The sequence below is a fragment of the Mastomys coucha genome, unplaced genomic scaffold (genome assembly GCF_008632895.1).
Source record: "Mastomys coucha isolate ucsf_1 unplaced genomic scaffold, UCSF_Mcou_1 pScaffold22, whole genome shotgun sequence".
Classification (NCBI taxonomy): domain Eukaryota; kingdom Metazoa; phylum Chordata; class Mammalia; order Rodentia; family Muridae; genus Mastomys; species Mastomys coucha.
The window spans coordinates 205,979,442-206,000,224 of record NW_022196905.1 but is presented as its reverse complement, the minus strand read 5'-3'; the positions used below and the strand labels follow the sequence as shown (position 1 = coordinate 206,000,224).

Here is a 20,783-nt window from a genome sequence, read left to right as displayed (position 1 = left end):
AAGTGTCTGGCAAGCTGGACACTTCTGGAAAACTTTTACCAAACAAGTAGTTTTCATGAGCATCCTATGGGTTACAGTTTTTAGTTATTTGTTGTTGGTTTTTTTGGAGGGTGGGTGGGTTTTTTGTTTGTTTTGTTTTTTTTACCAAATTAACAGAAACAGATAACAGACATTGCACACAGAACCTTGCTAGGTGTTACTGCTAGGTTGTAATATCCTTCCCTATTTAAATGGTACAAATTGTATCATTTTAATGTTTTCAATATACAGAAATGCAACAGAATTTCATAACTGTTCCCTATTAATTGTTTAATGAGCAATCTAAAAGTCAAAAGATTCCATGTTTGCAAACTATCACATGAATTGATATCATCATTATGACAGCAAATTGTCTTGTAAAGCACATTTTGTTTAGAAATTGAATGAGCTTTTTTGTTTCCTTTTATTACTTGTTTCTTTATTTACTTATTTATTGAGACAGAGTTTAACTTTGTACCCAGATCATTACTGCAGCATAGCCCTTCCCATCCCCCTGCCTAGTGTAGAATAGTTCACCCTTACAGTTCCCACTGTAGCTCACACAAACATATTGTATAATACCTGGGGTCCTTTTGTGCGTAATTACTACCACCATTGAACTCTAAGAGTTATACCCTATCATCAGACAATGATCACAAAATGAATACTCTGCATCAATGAGATGACAGGTCAAAGGCTCTCTACAACACGTTTACCAGGGGGACTTATTAAAACAAACATTAACAACAAATTATACCATGCTCCCCTAGTGCTTGCTCCATGAGATTTATAGATGTGTTCCTTTAATATTTCTTTTTAACATTTTTACAAGTAAATCTAGTGTATTGCCCCCAGCGTCTTCCTCATCCTGAAGCTATTGTAAAGTAGAGCAGATCTGGAGGGCAAAACAAATCTCTTGGAATACATCATCTAATCCTTTAATCACCCTTAGAAACTTGATGTGTACATACAGCACCCATAATTCTTTGCCAACTGTAAAGGACAGTGTTCTTGATGGCCTCATTAAAGTTCAGCTGTCCCAGATGTGTCCTTACATAGGCAGCAGCTTGGGTAATCTTACTGGAATATCAACACTGAGGTGAACTAAAACCTTCTGCACTTTTATCTTCCTCAAATAAAGAGTTTGGAGGCCTTGTTTTTTATAGACCATCTGTGGTGGCACGGATGAGAACAGCCTCAAGGGGCTCACGTTTGAACGCTCAGTCTCAAGTGGGTAGGCTTGATTAGGAAGGGTTAGGAAGTGTGACTTTTCTGGAGTACATGTGTCAGTGGGGAGTGGGCTCTGCAGTCTCAGCTAGCACGCTCTGACTCTGACTGCCTGACTTAGATTAGAAGGCTTACAACTGTCAACTACTTCTCCAGTGCCTGCCCGCTACCATGATGCTCATAAACTCACCCTCTAAAACTGTCATCAAGTACTGAATTAAATGCTTTCTTTTACAAGCTGCCTTGGTTATGGTGTTTTATCACAGCAATAGAACAGTCACTAAGAAATTATTTGAACTCCTACTTCTCAAGCAAAGTTCACTAGGATGAGAGTGGTTAAAAACAACCAAAAAAGACATTCTTTTTCTAAGATGTGGTGATTTCTATGTCATTACGGATGAAGTCCTCTCAAAATCAGTCCCAGCCCATACCATTAAACAAAAACAAACAACAAACCCAGGCACTGTGTGAGAAACTACACTATTGACCAACAAGGAGCTGAGGGTAGAATATTAGGTGCCAGCAGCGGAGAAGAGTAAAGGGTAGGATGGAAGGACAGATTGTTCACCTTGACCTGGATTACAGACAGTAGCAAGACATTCTGGAGTGCTTATAGATAGCTATTATTATTGTATACTGAGAAAAAGGTAGCAGAAAGTATCCCAAATTTTTCATTATAAAGAAGTAACAAATCTGAAAGGAGATAGTCAGAAGCAAATTCAACCATTGCACAAAGTATAAATGCATTGATATAGCATCACAAGTCCTATAAATAAGTACAACTTTTATAAATTTAAACATTCAAAAACAAAGGAACAAGGAAGAAAGGAAGAGGAAGAGGGGGAGGAGGAGGAGAAGAAAGTGAAACCGTTTTTCCATTGGTCTAAGCAAGTTGTGAGAAACAACTGACTTGAATTCTATGCTAAAATAGGTTTATGATGAAAGTATTTAGAAATACCTTCCAGCCATTAAATGAGCTTCTGAAATGTTCTGCAATCAGCATTTGTGAAGTTCTATAAGCAGAAACACAAAGAAGACTCCCAGGGGAGACATTCAGCTAGTGATGCCCAAAGCAAGGATACAGTGACTGTCTCTTAAATACCTTTCTGTGTTAGGTACAGGGATAGATCACTTACAGGGCAGGCCCTGGGGCGGGGGTCGGGGGGATGTGGTTAGAAAGGAAGATCAGTACTAACCCCTGATTCTCAGATGAGGACCACAGCAACGGAAGGTCAGCACAGTTGGTCTCTCCTTGTGACATCACATTTACAAACAGAAATGAAAGTTACATAATAGGCCTTGATTTTATGTTCACATCGATACCCATGATTGTCTATCAAGTCCAAAGAGCTTCACACAAAAAGATCTTAACCCAGAAATTGTGTTAGCTAGCATAATTGAATACACCTTTGGTAAGGAAAATGTCTGTGCTGCCCCTTAGTATACATTATGAAAGTGCATGAATTGCATGTAATCCTGTAGGTCTGTAGGGACGGCTGTTCTCAGAGATGCTTCTTGTAGCTTGTAGTAACCAAGTTAATACTCTGCCTTGAGATCCTTTACACCTATGCATTCTGTCTTACATACTGTGGACTCAGCCTGCTTAGAATGAAGTGACCTTTACAAAAACCAATGTAATCAATCCTATTATACTTTGGACTCCCAATGTCATTAACTCCTACAAACTAAGCTGGAAACATATAGCTTGTTACTTTGTGAACCATTCACGCCTGACTCAGAATATACATGTTGACCATTCACTCAAAGTACCAAGTGGCAATGCCCCCCTCCATCAATGTTGAAAACAACCTGTGGGCATAGGTTGATGATACCTGCTTGGGGCTTTGTGTGTTGTTCTAGGTCAATAGGGTGAGAAGAACAATTCCTGCCCTTGTCAGATTCGTGTAAAAGACCCATTAAGACAAAAGCCCTTCATTCCTTTTCCATACAGTATTTTTCCTGCTGTTTAATAGATAGGATGCCTTTGTTCAGATCTGAGGACATATCAGAACTCTTCTGAACAACCAGGCTCAATCTTAGATAAATACCAAGGGCTAATTGTTATTTTTTTAACGTGGTGACACTGGGAACATCCTCTGCCCAAAGGTCACAGCGTCTTGGCTGAACAGGCTCGAGTGGCCTTGTTCTGCCCTCACCTCCATGTCTTCTCTTCTACAACCTTTTCTGTCTTCTCCTTGTCCTACCTGTCTCTCTCTCCTTGCCTCCCTCCCTCCTTCATCTGTGAATATCCACATACTTTGAGAACTTGCATCATTTTCAACCTTTACCACAGCCTGTCTAGGATAAGTTATGTACAGTAGAGACTGGCAAGCAAATGCATCAAGCTGAAGCTGGTATCCCTTTCTTGTAATGTAAGAGTGATTTCTCACTTGCAATCTAAAATTAAGTTCCCCTCAGGAAGAAACATGCATTCTGGGCTTTCTTGGATATCATAGATGTCAAATATTTCTTCTGCTTTTGGTTGCACTTGCTCAAAAACCCATCCACCCTTCCCCCTTCCTCTCAGCCCATCTGAAACAGTCTTGTTTGGCCTTTCTCTTTCTGTCAACATCTATCTTGCTCTTATCTCTATCTAGTGGAACTTTAGTCCTTTCAAAAATAATCGGGTGAAGCTGGGCAGAGCTGGAGGAAAGTAGAGAGTGAGTACGATCAAAATACGTTGCATAAAATTTTTTTAAGAACAAAAATTATTTTTAAAAAGTTTTAAAACTCAGTTGTTTCCCAAAACTCACAGATAATCAGGTGTCCATAACAAATATTTTTAAATTATTCTTGAACAAATGTGGCAAAAATTGTAGAGAAAAGGTAGATTCTTTATTAAAGGTGTTACAAAAACAGAACATGCACAGATAGAAGAGCAAAATTAAATCCCTTTTATGCTGTACGAATATCACATCAAAATAGAGTACAGGCCTTCATGCAAAACTTTAAATTGGTAGAAGACCAAAGGAAAAGCTTCAAGATCCTGGCATAGACTGTGATTTGCAGAGCAGCACTTTTAACATAGTTCAGAAGACAAAAGAACTGACATTTGGGGTTGTATTGTATTAAAAAGTATTTTACACAGCAAAAGAGAGGAGAGGCCACCTACAGAAAGGGAGAGAATCTTGGCTATCCATTCATCCAACAGAGCACTAACATGGAGAATATCTAAAGAACTCAAGCTGATTGTGTGGCTCAGTGATAGAGGGTTCCTTGGGACTCAGAGGGCCTTGAGTTAGAATTTGCTACCCTCAGCACACAGATGAGGGAGGAGGGGATGGAGGCGCAAGTGGGGAAGAATAAAGAGAAAAAGAAAAGAACCTATGAGTAGAGTCTCAAAAATGTTACAAAGGGCCAACAAGTATACAAACATGCCCAACATCTTTAGTTATGAGGGAAAAATCACAAAATGAAAATGAATCAAAGCTGGCAGAGGTTCCATCTCAGTCCAGTCAAAATGATGGGCCAAGGAGATGGTCTAATGTGTTAAAGTGCTTCTAAAACAAGCCTAGTTCAGTTCCTGGTACCCAGATAAAGGTGGAAGATATGACTCCATAACATTGTCTTGTAATCTCCACATATTTATATACACATAGTAATAAATAATTTTAAAGAAAACACAATACTAAAACAAAACAAGTGAAAAATGCTAGCAAGAATGTGAGCAGGTACAAGACATCCTTATAAATTTGTGGGGTGGGTAAGAATGTGGGGGGAGGAGAGAGTGTAGATTAACAGCTACTATGGAAAAAATATAGCCCCCTAATAAAAATATAAGAATCATGCTATCTAGCAATGGCACTTATAGGAAAATTTAAAGGGAACAAAGTCAGGGTACTGGGGACATCTGTACATGCATGCTTACTGAAGCACTATTCCCAAGAACCACATTGGGAAATCAGCCTATGTGGCTATCAACTGATAAAAGGATACAGAAAAACGTACAGATACATAACAGAGTATTCAGCACACACATAACCCCCAAATCAGGTCCTTTTCAGGAAAATGGAATGAAGCAAGGGTGACCATGTTTAGCTAAAGATAGCTGCCTGCACACCAATGTGAAGCTATGGAGCAAAAAAGAAAATAGATCTGAAAGTGGATTGGAAAAATGTAAAACGACACAAGCAAGGAGGAGGGAAGATTAAGACAAAATTGGGAGAATACAAACTATCATATGTAAATAAAAGTCAGTATGTACAGCTGATAAGCATAATTACAATAAAGATTTTGAATATTTGAAGTCAGATTTAGAAACATTTTTGTTATGTTACTCCAGTCTTAAACATCTTGTGGATTGTTTCTTGTTCTCTCACTTCTGAAAACAAGGTGAGTCCTTGTCTTCTAGAAAAATCTACATGGATTTAAAGGAGTTTCTGAAAGACTGGGTAACAAAAGCCATGCGCTTGAACCTACAGACTACACCAATCAGTGGTTGCTTTTGGTCTAATTATCCTCTTAGCAGGATGAGCCATCTCTGAGACAGACATCTGTCTTAGTTACTGTTCTACTGCTGTGAAAGGGATGCCATGACCAAGCCAGCTTTTATGGCCAGAAGCATTTAATCATGAGTTTCCTTATTATCTCTGAAGGGTGAGAGAGAGGGGGGAAGGAAGGGGCGAGGAGAAAGAGATTCAACAAGGTTATAACTACTGCAACATGGGCATGGCTCCTAATCCTTCTCAAATAGTTCTGCTAACTGGTACCCAAGTAATTCATTCAAACATGAACATATGACCGTCATTCTTATTCAAACCACAACATCCTACCACAAAATTGCATCAATTATCCCAAAAGCGCACAAAGTGATATGTCCGCAACCCTATCCATTAGAATAAGCCCTATCCACTGTTAGCCTGTAGTCAGGCTTGAATGGCTCAACATAACAGTATTGGAATACATTAACAAAATTAATGCCTTCCACTATTTTCTTCTCTTAAAACCATTTCTGCTTGTAACTTGTAAACTAAATTCATATAAACCTGTATTGTTACTAACAAATATACCAATAATTATACAGTTGAAATCCAAAGCATAAAAATTATCTACATCAAATGAGTCATACACAGAAACAGCTTCCATAATTGAGTCTGATGGTGCCAAATCATGTCTGAAACAAAACACTGCATGATACATCATCAGATATTTCAAGTGCTGTTGGAAAGGGAAAAAAAACAAATGTTCCCCAGCATTCCCTTGTCATCAGAGCACACCATAAAAGCTTTAGAGAGGTATGCTAACAGGCTTTGGCCAATAACTGGCAATTAGTACCAAGAACATTTTAGACCATCTCTACCATCACCACACTGAGACTGCTGTCATCTATTTACCATATTTCAATGGGCAGTACCTGCTAACAGATCTATCCTTTTGTATCTGTGTTAGGTTATCTTTGGGGTCACATCTCTTGTTAGAAAAAGCATTTGGCTCCTCTTTCATCAATATAAATGAAAGCTTTTACCACACGATCAAGGTCAATTTGTTCTGTTTGGGGGATGAAGTAATGAGATGAACTATAAGGTACTACAGTGTAAAACATATTTGCCTTTCATCAACCTTACAAAAGAGAAGAGGCAATGAACAATTGATATGCCATGGTGAGGTTCTCATGCTAGGTTTCAAATAATAAACCTAGATAGCAGCATAGAATATAGAGCACCAGTGAAACTTTATTTGCACTAAGGAACATTTTTCATTTTGTGTCTTCATTATTCACTTAGCAATACAGTCATTTGTTCCTTTTTTTTTCCGGTACACTAAGTAATTGTACATATTTAATTCACTACAAGAATTTAGATCTAGTGTAGATAAATATGTGATGTTATTGCTGCTAGAAGCTTTCTTAAAGAGATAATGTCCAACCTTTGCTTCAACTATAGTACAGTGTCTTTAATATCTCTGGATACAACTGCAAAGAATCTTGTCTGTTATCATATGCTAATTTATATTCACATACATAAGGATGAGCAAAGTCATAAAAATGAGAAATGGAATATTTGGCACTACAATGGCTGAAAAGATACTGATAAATGCTTTCTTTAGAATCCTAGCTGCATTAAGTCATAAATAGCTCAGCTTTCACAATACCTGATGGGTTTTTGTAAATAAGATTTTTGATATTTTACATTTTCAGCCCAAACCTCACTGAAAGTTCTGTGCATGTGTGTGTGCATGCATGCACACCTCATAGGTTTTCTTTAATGTCAAACAAGCAGAGTCTGAACATGTAATTTAGGAAGGCTCATTGTGTTAACATGTAGATAATCCATTCTGAAAATGTCAAGTTTTGAATTTTAAAAACTCTTATTTAAGAAGCCACTGAGCTAGTGTCCCTAACACATAATCAGAGAAGTACATGGCATGACTGTTTTAAAGAAGTTCTACGCACCTTGAGCATGTGATGATAGCACTCCATGTAAAGAATTTGTTCAAATCTTAGGACATTTAGCTAAGACAGGGAAAGTAAAGAACAAAGGCTGTTACATCACTGAGTTTGTATTTCCTGTCTTAAGTCATATGGAGGTGAGGCAGAGTACAGTATAGCAGAAAGGTGTTTAACAATAGGAACTCAACAGTTGGAATTTTGTGAAAGACCAAACAGAAATATCAGAGCCACTTAAAATATTAAAATGTACAAATCCACATAATCAAATTTAAAAAACAGCCACTCCTATGGAAAGGAAACATCAATGATACATGATGCTCGAGCTGTGTCTCCTCCAAACAGCAGTGCTTCAGAGCATCATTGTAGATATATATGAAGTAGCCTTTGAAACACTGGGACCTTAAACTCCAACATCACATTAGCAGTTAAAATGGCACCACTCAGATTCTCATCAAATGGTGCTTTATTAGTAAAAACAGTTAGCACATAAAGGTAACAAAAAGTCTATAAAGGAGTGGAGTAGTGCAAAGTGGAAAAGAGAGGAAACGCTGCTTCTAGCTGTCTGTCCCTTCCATCTCTACTTAGCATTGATGACTAAGGACTGTGATTAACCATCTCATTACAGTGGCGTGGGGTACTTAATTCACTTTTCCAAAATGTACAGCTATGTTCTGACTGACCCCTCCCAAACTCATGTTTGTTATTGGAGGAGTACTAGTAAATGAGATCTTTAAAAACGGGCTAAGACAATGGGGTGTCGCCTTATAAAGTGGTTAAGATAATCAAAATACTCCACTTTCCCCAACTGCTTTTACCATGTGATAAAGCAGCAAGTAGGCCCTTGCCAGATGTTGGCACTTTGACACTGGGCTCTCGGACTCCAAAACTGTAAGGCAGTCCTTTTGTTTGATATGAATTACTCAGTCTGTGGTACACTGTTAAAGAACTGCACTGCCTAATAAGGTATGTCCCTCAATAAATTACATTTAACACTTTTGAGGTTGGAGTTTAGCTGTGGGGCCAGGGTAATTTAAAATGTACTCTACAATTAAAGTGAGGGTGATAATCTTGCAACATCTCTCTCTCTCTCCCAAAAGGTCTGTTAGTCTGTGTAGTGCTTCAAAATCCACAGACTAGGTAACTTATAAACAATACAGATTAATATTCTTAATTCTGCAGGTTGGAAAACACAGCAGCTTCTTTGGCATTGGCCCATTTCTGCTCCAAAGTCAGCACCTTGTCCCCTTGTTCTAACCATCCACAGGAGGGTTAGAAGAGGAAGAGAGCTACTGCAGTCTCCTCCAGCCACAGTACAGGGCATTCACCCACTGATGGGTAGCTTTTCTCATGAGGAATCCCATCCCAAAGGGCCCACACCTCTTAATACCACACCCACAGCAGATTGTGTCTAACCACTCATATTGGATGGAAAAGAGTAAAACCATGAGCAGTTGCGCTCCAGCCCAAAGATAAAGAGCAGACTACAAGACACATCCTGAGAAGACAATCCATCCTCAAATGGGGAGGATATAGAACTTGTACCTAGTTTTCCTCACTTGTAGTATAACCACTGCTACGTAAACTTGGCTCACCCAAGTTTGAGTGAGTTGTTGAGAAAGCTGCAGTAATGTGTTTGCCCTGAAATATCTGCAGACTAAGATTAAATTCTATGCAGCAGCAGTATGCACTCTTAGCCATCTCTCCATTCCAAATACAATCTTCCTCTTAATTCTATCAACCAGAAACATTCTACAAGCCAGAAATACACAGTGTAAACTATAAAGAGCAATCTTCAGAGGGTAATGAAGAATCCACAACATAATGAAGTTGAAACATGTTACACAAAGACTAAGTAAAGCTCTGTGTGCTAAGCCAGAGATCTGCACCTCCCAACTTCAAATGCTGTAGCTGCCTCTTTCCGTAGGGAGTGAAGTGAGACTTCAATGCAGACAGAGCCGACAGGCTTGGAATAAGTGTGCCATACAAAGTATTGTAAGAATGTCAAGGAATGAAAGGTTAGAAGCATCAACTGAATACGGTGCTGAGAAAGACGAGAAACATGGATTCAGCTCCTTGCCATTGTAAGAGCTAAGTGGCCTTGGTTAGATGATAGCCTCTTCTGCGCAGACTCTTCAGTCAATAAATGGAGAGAACAAACTACACTGGAGGCCTATGTCGTACACCTTTCCCGTCCGTCATTCCCCGTAGGGGCCACCATATGTCAGCCGCCTTACCCGTCCAGTCAGAAGTAAGGAGGCAAACAATGAGCTCTTCCCCATGCAGTTTATTAGGATCCTTGTAATCTTGCTTGTTACAGCTTACTTATTTCTACTTACATTTTATTAGTTACATCTTGCTTCTTACATCTTAGTTATTACTATTTCTACTTACTCCTATTCCTATTCTTAGTTCTATTCCTACATCTTACTTCTATCCTTACATACTTACTCCTATCTATCATACTTACTCTTCTATATCCCATACTATCCCATCACCAGCCCTAATTCTACATACTTACTCCTATCTCCACATACTTACTCTCTCTCAATCCCCCAGCCCTTGTGGGTTAAATACTTTCCCTGGTCCCAATCAGCATCAGCTACGTGGCAAAGCACAATAGGCTGCGGGAAAATCATGCCAGCTTGCATCACAAACTAGAGGCACACAGCTTTTCCAACTAAGGGCTTGATTATCTCAAAGCTCTCTGCTCTGGCCAGAGACCAGGTGTTCAATATATATGTATGTATGTATGTATGTATGTGTGTGTATATATATATATATATATATGGTGGCAGCTGTGGCTCCCCACAGGCCTACTACTTATGCTCCAACATTCTTTAATTACATTTAACAGTTACTCCAATGCCGGAAAAAACACTCATTTAATTAAAAACTCTAAAGTCACTCAGTCATTCAATATGCCTTTATTACACATGCCACCAATGTCAGATACTGCAGAGCCTGGGAACAGACACAGAATATACATATACACCAACACATGCCTTAATGTAAGCAGCAGAACAGTAAAGCTTTCTAAATAACAGACAGCTACATAGACAACACACGTCTGTCAATACATAGTTAATACTAACCAGCTCGCGAGAGCTTCAGCCAATAATGTCTTTGTCCTTCACACTCCTAACTTGCTTAAGGAAATTAAGTTTAAAGAATTCCTGCAATTATAATCAATTCCAAAAGTGTCAACTTTTCCATCAGTGTTCACTGTATTAGAGGCTGTGATGAACCCTGCGTCATAACCGACACTATTCATCTTGTTTACAGGCTGTGGGTAGTGGAGGACATGAGGCAATATTTCACTTAAATATTACATGACCTGAAGTTTCCTAAGAATGAGATGAAGTGTCCCTATGAATACCATTTCACAAAGATTACAAATATATATGAACTCACAACTGAGTCATTTGATTTAGAATTTTACAATGTTTTTTTAAAAATAATCTAGTTCCATAACATACGTTAAAAAATTTTTTTACCATATTTCTCTGAAATACAAGCATACAACTAATAGTAAGGTCCAAAATGAGAAGAGTTACTTTCCCCAGGAGAGGGAGGGGGAGGTGGTGGAGGAAGGGGTGGTGGGGGCAGGGAGTATGGTAAGTTAATCACAGGATGAGAGGCCATGCTAGGTGCAGCCCACCCCATGCTTACAGTTGGTGGGGGCGGAGGTGGGGGTGGGAGTGGAAAGCTATGCATATCAAACATGGGCGGGGGAAATGGATAGTGGGGCATGACAGGATTATCTTGTCTCTGAGGTGGAAATCCCAAACTCTCTTGAGATGCCATATGATCTGAGTTATAGTACTGCTGAGGTGGAGGTCTGCCATGGCTTCCTTGAGAATATCTACCCCTCGGAAAGCCTCTTGTGAATTCCCTGTTGTGATATCCTTTTGAATGTTCTGAAGAGCTATAAGCATTCCAATTCTGATGCACTTCACCAAAATCTTCACCTTTGATAGCAGAAATAAAAGAAAATTAAAATGTAGTTTAATATATCAAGATCATTGACAAAAAGTGACTTCTATCCCTTAAGTTATTAACATGACAGAAAATTCAATTTTAAATGAATTAAAAGGCACAACTTATGCTTAAGGATTAGGGAAGACCAGCAAAACAGAAGACATTTACTAATAACTGCATTCAAACCCCACAGCATTATCCCCATCCACACTCACGGTTGAGCAGGAAAGCTACATTCCTGCCTAGTATTTGTCCTAGAGAACTGAAAATTTATTTTAAAAACCTGTACAAAAAAAAAAAAAAAAGGAAACAAGTCAGATGTTCCCAAATGTAGTTAAACTATGCATGGTGCAATCCCTCCAAGACAGGACTCCAGAAATAAAGAACAACTTACACATCTACACATCAACTTGGCTGAACATCCAGAAGAGCATGATCAGCACCAAAAGCAATGTGTGATTTTAACACTGTGTGATAGATACACTATAGGATTTCACGGACGTTCCTAAAATGGCCAGATAGTCAAGAAATGGACAACAGCACAGAAAACATAACCCCAAACCCAGCAATTGCACATGCAAGACAGAAAGAGGAGGAAGGAGCAGAGAAACACAGGCAGACAGACAGACGTGCTTGTCATGAAGTGAGGTAAAAAAGATATGCACAGCCACAACTAAAAAGCAAATAAAGGACTAAGGAGCATTCTGTTCTGGTCTTGGAAATATTGAGCCTTGAAAATACCTCAATAATAATCCTAGCTGTGAGACAGCAATTTTTAAGATGTTGCAAGTAAAAGAAATGGGGTGAAGGACATATAATAAACCTCTCTTGTTTAATACAACCATGTAAATCTACAATTACCTCAAAAAGCTTAATTTTTAAAATGAAAATATTATAAAAGGGAAAATCAAAATAAATAGTGAGAATTGGGTGCCACACTACTGACGTCTAATCATAGGTATATAGACTTCCTGAGAAAAGCAGGCTGGAAACACAGCTGCCTCTAACAGACTCAATTGTTACCTTAGAAGACAACATGAGATGGAGCTCATCAGAGGGCTCTTAACATAGCACATGCTGTGCAATGCCTTCAGCATGAGGGGCTAACTATAAAATAACAACATACTCACCTGACTCATTCAATTCAGATTTGAGTTTTTTGCGGCCTTGAATCTGAGATTTTTTCCTCTGTTTGGCTTCTTTTTCTTTCTCATCATCACTGAAATCCAAGGCCTTGCGGATAAAAGTAGAGAAGCACTTATCATCAGTTTGCCAATGAGGCAGTAGACATTTGCTCAAACCGCTGCTTACTCACTGACCAGAGAGTAAAGGTGTTCATTTCAACTTAATACAATATGTGAGTTAACATATAAAATAATAATAAAAATTCTGGTAACTGTTTTTAAACCCTAATAACTTTATTAAGCTGGACACTCTGGTTCTTTGGTTGGTCTCTTTAATTCATAGAAATCTTCATATAGATAGCTTTAAAATGCCAAAATTAGCAATATTCAGATATGGAATACATATCCCATTCCCTGGCCAGAAGTCCAACTTCCTGCTTAGATTTAAGATTATCATGCCAGCTACCAGAGAATGCCAAAGAAAGCCAAAGAAAGCAGTAGTGAAGACTTAGCTACTGTTACACATCATGGATCCAAAAGAGAGATCAAAGACATCATTCTATGACTCGTTCACTCAAAATCAAACACAAGCTCGAATCTCAGTCCTTTCAATACACAATATGACAAATTGTGGCAGTAGGGGAGTGTCAGGTGGGTAAAGTATCTGCTTAGCGAAGACACCTTACTGAGCACACAGTCAAAAGAACAGAGCACATATAGTAAATGTGCTCTGTAAGGTAAACCAAAGCCTTTCTCTAATGGAACACTGTAGTATCCATCAGGTTAACTGTCTTCTCAGGAAAACCTTTTAATTAGGAGTTTTAGAGATTGCTTTGAGTAAATTTTGCTTTCATCCTCTAAAATCATCTTTCTTATACAAATTCAATTTTGCATTGATGGAATATTTAAATTCATTATAAAGTTTGCATATGTACATTAGAATTATAGATAAAGACAAGTAAGATTTATTTCTAAGAAATCTTTGTCCAGGATTTTACCATGGTCTAAAATTAGAGAATTATTCTAGACTGCAAGATGTCATTAACAACTATATAAAATTAAATCCCAATATTTTTCAAGAACTAGTCTGCCACCCCCACCCCAAAAAACCACAATCATACAGCATGTGGGATTTGCTTTTGTACAAAAGTAAATGTAAGCAAACCAATTTCACAAGAACTTGACCTTGCCAAAATTGCTAACTTTCATCCTGAGACCTAAAATGGGGATTTAAAAGGATCAATTTTAAAGCCCATATTAATGTCCAAACACTTTAAAACATGCAATTTCATTATTAGAATGTTGTAAGTATAACAGAGAATGTGAGTGAGTATACATTCCTAGCATCACTAGGTAACACTTGGTTTAGATACCAAGACAGGTTACTCCCTAAGTGATTCATGTCTGTTAGATCTCCTGAAGGGGCCATAACCTAAACTCATACCTGAAAAAAAGTTAGAAACTAACACAGACCATGAACTTCTACACTGCTTGAGATGTTTGAAGTATTCAGAAATTAAATCTTCAATTAAACCAAATCCATAAAACAAAATCTTTAGAATACCCAATTCCCTATCACCTGGAGTGGAAGAAAATAACCACAACTCATTCGTAAGTAATTCCCAAATAAGACCCACAGCTCTAGATTAATTTACTAGCCTACCACCTTAGGAGATGAAACTAAGGTCCTATGGACAGACACAAAATATAAAATCAAGAGATGACATTTTGGAAGAGTAACTGTGTTATACAAACATGAGGGAGTAAAGTCGGCATGTGCCCCTGACACTACCCACACCCCCAAGGAAGGCTTGCTTTTGTATCACAGCCAAAGGTTATCAATTCCTACACTGGAATTCACTAAACTTAAGAGTAAACTTGGTTTTAAGTAATAACATTGTCTATCAACAAGGTTTATAAAAATGAGAATTTAAGTAAGTTAGAATTAATTAGCAATGTATGATTAAGGTATATGCTGCTTTGTGAAACATTAAATGAAAAGGCCCATACTAACTTCTGGAGGTGGTTCCTGATCATTCTTCCAAGAAGCATCCGATCCTCTGTCCCTACAAAAGATCATATTCTGTTAAGTGCTTATAGAACCTAACAGTTTTATATGAAAATACGAAGAAACTAAACTATTTTTGGTGTCCTTTATCAATCTCAAATAATGCAGGCATCCTATAGGAAACATATACATATACATGCACACACACACATGCACACGAACACCTGGAACATGTGTTAGCACTGGAGAACTGAGATGAGAAGAAGGTTACACTATGCAGAGTAAGTGGTTCTACCCTTGATTTTCACTCTGAAGGTGCCTGACCTTTATATCAAACATGTTTCCACACCCACACATGAGAAGATGCTCCTGCTGTTGCAGACATGAACAACAGAACAATTCCCTCTCTAGCACTTCATGGGAACAGGCAGAGGCAAAGGCGCAAGCTCTTCTTCCTTAACTCACCTAAGAAATACCATCAGTTTTGTGAGTGATTCTCAAAACAGAAGGGTAAAAGAAAGACTGGTGAGCTTGGGGAGAAGGAACACTGAATATGCTGAAGGACACTGTAGTGTATCAGATGCCTATATGAAATGAGTCATTAAAGGCAAAATTAGTAAACATAAAAAAGGCTTAAGTATAATAACAATTTCTAAAACCTCATTTTAAAATCTGTCTAATCGTTAACTAGTTCATGGTTTCAGGCATCTTTCTTACTCAACTGTATTAATACAAATTATTGTGACTAGATAACCTGACTACTTTTAATTAGATCTTAAAGATAAATGAGATTCTCCAGAATCAGTCCCACTAAAATCAATGTGCCAATAACGCTGATATCACAAAATGAAAACTAAATTGCTTTAAAACTTTTAAATTTAAAATTTTCACTGAGATCTTTGACATTATACAGTGCTATCAAGGACTGTTTTTGAAACAAGACAGCTATCATTAACCTGCTCACCTTACATGAACCCAGTGTTCCTTTTGAATACAATCAGTACTAGAAATGATATTCAGGATCCTTCGTCTGGGGTTTATAAAGATACTAGTAAAGTTCCTTAGCTAGTGTGTCTGCCACAACAAACTCAAATTCAGTGAGGAAAGACCAAGCAACAAGACAGCAAGTGACAGAAAGCTAGCTAAAGTAGTCTTGCGAGGTGTAGAACGGCAAACCGGCTGAACCACTCTACTCCAAAAGCCAAAGTCTGCACACAGTTACATGGAGCCACCAAAATGAATAAATGGGTAGGGTTCCTGCAGTACAGCCTCACCTCTCCCTTCTCTGGTTCATTCATATTTCTTAGAATTAAAAATAAACAATAAAGATCTGCTTTTACTTAGCTATTTCATAATAAGCATTTTTTTTTTCTTTTTGGTTTTTTGAGACAGGGTTTCTCTGTGTAGCCCTGGGGGCCTGGAACTCACTCTGTGGACCAGGCTGGCCTCGAACTCAGAAATCTGCCTGCCTCTGCCTCCCAAGTGCTGGGATTAAAGGCATGCACCACCACTGCCCGGCCTTCATAAGCATTTTCAAAAACCCTTTTTTTGGTTACCTGTTAAAGGTTACATATGTGGCACACACACTGGGTAGCATCTTAGCATTCACAGAAGAATGAAATAGTCACTGTCTAAGCATTATTTAAAATGTAATGTCTTTATGATTCAATATTTATTTAACTCATTTATCCTGTCACCATTTCATATAAAAAAATTAACCGCATATAGCTGGAAAAATAATTGAAGCCAAATGGTTCTCCTTTAGATTCTTATAGATGGCATGTTCATTATGAAGATCATTTATTCACTTCTGAAACAGTACATGAAATTTAGAAACCTAATTTAACACAAAAATGGCATAAAGAACTTCTTATGTGGTATCTGAGAAAATAGTATCTTTTTATAAGGCTAGACACTGTGGTACAAACTTGAAAATTCAGCATGTGGGAGAGAGGTAGGAGGACCAGGAATGAGTCCAGCTAGGGATACATGATACTCTGCCTTAAACAACAAAAACGCAAACAAAAACAAAAAACTAAAAACAGTACTTTAAACTTCTAACTTTATTGGAAATCATTTTCTTTATGTAGTAATACTAACATTGAAGTAGTTTGTATAACAAAATATATGAGAAAAAAATAGTGAACTAAAATTCATTAATTAATGAACATAATAGGTTCTGCAAATGCTGTGATCCTAGTGGCTGACTATGCTATCTGGGAAAAGCATAAAATTACATATACCTGTTAATGCTGATGACAAGTCATAGCTCTCAAAGATGTTCATAGAAAGAAAAATGAGTTCTCTAGGAAACAGCTACCAATTAAGTGCAAGAAATGATCATCTAAGGAGAATCACTCCTAAAATACAAATGACTGGCACACGAAGACTACACACCAATGAAGCACTTACTGTTTGAGTTTTTCTGTGAATATATATTGAGTGAAGTCTTTCATTGATGGAGCAAAATACATAGTATCCTTTATTTTGATACCTTTACTCTCAATGTGATCTGAAGAATTAAACCGTAACACATAAAATGGATGGGCAACAGGTCCAAATATCTCAAATATCTACAAAACAGAAGACATAGGATATGTATCCTTCAATAGTAATTTGAAAGGGTAGCAAGATTTTTAGAAATACTGATAAGTGCTAAAAACAAAGCAATTTGTTAGTGATAAATTATTTTTTTACACCTGAAGTTTTCATATTTTCATTACAAACGCAATAGCTTATTATACGTTTCTTTCCTGCAAATAAGGGAATAACAACTTTGGTTTTTGGACAATTCTAACCATTTTGTTGGTATACTCTAGATGCAAATAGTAAACTTTCCTATCAATGTTCATGAGCAATATGCTATACAAAATACAGGACACAGTCCAAAATTGGGTTCTTATGATGGAAAACATAAAAGCAAGCTAAAGGGTCAATTACATTGTTTTCATAAAATTCTGGCATTTGGGAAATTACAGCTCTCTGTGGCTTCCATGGCTTCTCCTCGATTAAAAAGGAACAGAGCAGCTGGCACAGTAGTGTAGGGGTGCAATCCTGGCCAAGGGAGGCAGGAGCTGGAGACCCAACACAAGTCCTGTTCTCCACAGCTACAAGGAGAGGACGAGAAAGTCCCGCTTTGTGATCTAGCACACGTCATTAACTTGTACTGTTTAGACAGTTGCAAACTTGCTCAACATCACATGTGATGATGAAGTCATATGGAATCCTTGATTTGGAAGAGGTGCAACCATGAGCCGAAAGCATGATGACTACAGTATTTTTTTTACCAACTTACTAATGGCAATAAATGTGCCTGTTTCACCACTCCCTCAGTACCTAATTTTCTAAGTGTCCTCACTTTGTGATTTTATATTTTATCCATTTTCATTAAAGAGCAAAACTGCTAACCTAGCAAGATAAAAGAGTATTCTCAAGTTTAAGAATACTCTAAAAAAAAAGAAGTCACAATGAAAATAATTTAATAAAAATGAAAACATTCGGAAATAAAACTAGGAAAACTAAGACAATAACTTAACAATATAGCAAGATAAAAGCTTCGAAAAGGTTTAGAAAACTAGTAGACTTCTTCCAAGGAAAGCTGCACAGGATGTCAGACTGTAGCCCCAGCACTCTTACTGTCCTATAGTATACACACCTTATGTAACTCATTGTCTTACCTTTAGTAATGCAAAAAGTTTAACTTCCTGGACAAACATGATAAGACAGTAATAATCTACATCATTAAAAAAAATTCTGTGACTTCAACAATACATGGCAATCACTGCAACCTTACACATATAAGGCTCATCCCTTGGGTCTCATTTCCTGAATAGCATTTCTCATCCTCATTTCTTAACTATGGTCATGATTTTACCTGAGGACCCCAACGACAACTTTAGGCTTATGTTGATCTTGGTTTATGCTAAATGTGACACTGAAAATTCTTAGACACATTTAAAGTAACCCTTCCTTTAGAATCTAAAGTGCTTCTACTTCACAGTTACAATTATATCATTATGAAGTTTAAAGTTAAAAAAAAAAAGTACCTCATAGGAGGTGGGAGGAGGGAGAGAACTAGTTGGGAGAGGGGACAGGAACAGGGGTGGGGTAGGGATCAGGTATAGGGAGAGCAGGAGAGAGAATGGAAATGCACAGACTAGGGGGGAGATGGGGGAATGAGCAAGAGGGGAATGGGGGAAGGAGACACTGGGTGGGAAGGGGACTGGGGTGGGGGGAGGTCCCAGGGTGGCTATGAGGCTGACTCTAGCTGAAACTCCTAGTAGTAGGGAATAAAGACTCTGAAGTGGCCACTTCCTATAGCCAGACAGTGCTCCCAGTGAAAAGAAAAAGGATAGCAACCCAACCACAAAACCTTTGATGTAAAACGTGGCCTGCCTATAAGATGTATAGGGGCAAAGATAAAACAGATGGTGGGAATGGCCAACCGGCTTGAACTGAGGCCCATCCCATAGGTACAAACCAATGCCTTACACTATGAATGGTACTCTGTTATACTTGCAGACAGAATCCTAGCATAACTGTCCCCTGAGAGGCTCTACCCAACAGCTGACCTAAAAAGATGCAGAAACCCACAACCAAATATTAGATGGAGCTTGCAAAGTCTGTGGACAAGTCAGGGGAAGAATGAGGGACCCGAATATGATAGGGACTTCACAGGAAGACCAACAGAATCAAATAGCCTGGACCCTTGGGGTCTCTCACAGAGACTGAACTACCAACCAAAGAGCATACGCATTCTGGATCTAGCCCACCCCACATATGTAGATGTGCAGCTTAGTCTTCATGTGGGTCTCCCAATAACTGGAGCAGATGCTGTCCCTAAATCTGTTGCCTCCCTATGAATCCTATTCTCCTAACAGCCCTATCTGGCTTCAATGAGAGAAGATGTACCTAGCTAGCCCTGTAGTAAATGATATATGTGAGGGGGAGGGAGAGATTCAGGAAGGGATCCCCCTTCTCAGAGAAACAGGGGGGGAATGGGGGAGGAGCATCATGGGGGGACTCAACAAGAGGGGCGATTTGGGGATATAAAGTAAATAAATTACTTTTAAAAAGTATCACAAAACAAGTAATGGGAAGATTAGTGTAGACCTAGCCTCCACCTCATGGCTGCACCTCAGTCACAGGAAAACTTGGTTGACTGAAATATACAATTTACTCCATCAAGATTATTTTAAAACAACAATAAAACAATCAATCAAAAAGACCTTATGATGCTCAGAATCTGATGTTGAACAACACCAGAGGGTGAGGCTCTGGATAGTACGCCTGCCTTCTCAGAGTCCCCTAGGAGTTCTCTGCACCCCTGCCCTAACATTCTACTCAATATTGGAACCATAATTGCACACCATCTAATGTGAAATTAAAACAAAGGAAATTTTGCAGTGTGAGAAATGCATAAAAAGCAAAGTTTAGAACAGTAAGAACTGAGATATTTACTGAACCAGTTACAAGCATCCTTGTATCTTAAATAAGGTACAATTATACAAAGGATTCCTCTCAAAGCAGTTAACACATACCAGCACCACAACATAGCACCTACATAAGATGCTGTGAGGAAACAATTAGTAACAGAGTATACAGTCCTCCAAATTCTAGCCCAGCTGTTCTCAGTTTATGAGCACTAGTGTGTGACCCCGGCCTAGCTGGCTGACTGACTATGGAGGATGAGCACCATCTCCCTTCTATTCATTCACCCTACAGTTAGTCCATGTGGGACCAGGTTACTACTACTTTCTCTAAGGAGAAATCTATCAGGAAACAGACCTAAAACAGCTTGTTTTTCTCATTCTGGTCACTCAAATATCTTTACCCAACTCTTCTCTAAACCCATTTCAAAGAAAAGGTGCTCAGATCTACAATTACATTTTCTTTCCCTCTTTAAGGTAGGATCTCTTCAATTCTGCTCAGACCACTGAATGCTGCACTGCCTTCCACTTTTCAAGTTTGCAAGTTCTCTAAGTAAAATTTAAACACAGATGTCATTTACATCCATCTCTGTAAACTTCATCTAATGCAC

General features: G+C 38.3%; 1 protein-coding gene across 1 annotated transcript in view; it reads right to left on the bottom strand.

The window, feature by feature from the left end:
* Nucleotides 1-10,541: 10,541 nt before the first annotated feature.
* Naf1 (nuclear assembly factor 1 ribonucleoprotein) overlaps nt 10,542-20,783 on the bottom strand; it is a 30,497-nt gene continuing 20,255 nt past the window's right edge. The window contains exons 5-8 of the mRNA XM_031339978.1: nt 17,156-17,316; nt 14,750-14,801; nt 12,742-12,844; nt 10,542-11,601 (exon numbers count right to left, since the gene is read on the bottom strand). Coding sequence (XP_031195838.1) covers nt 11,156-11,601; nt 12,742-12,844; nt 14,750-14,801; nt 17,156-17,316 — 762 coding nt within the window. The 3' untranslated portion in view covers nt 10,542-11,155. The remainder of the gene's footprint in view (nt 11,602-12,741; nt 12,845-14,749; nt 14,802-17,155; nt 17,317-20,783) is intronic.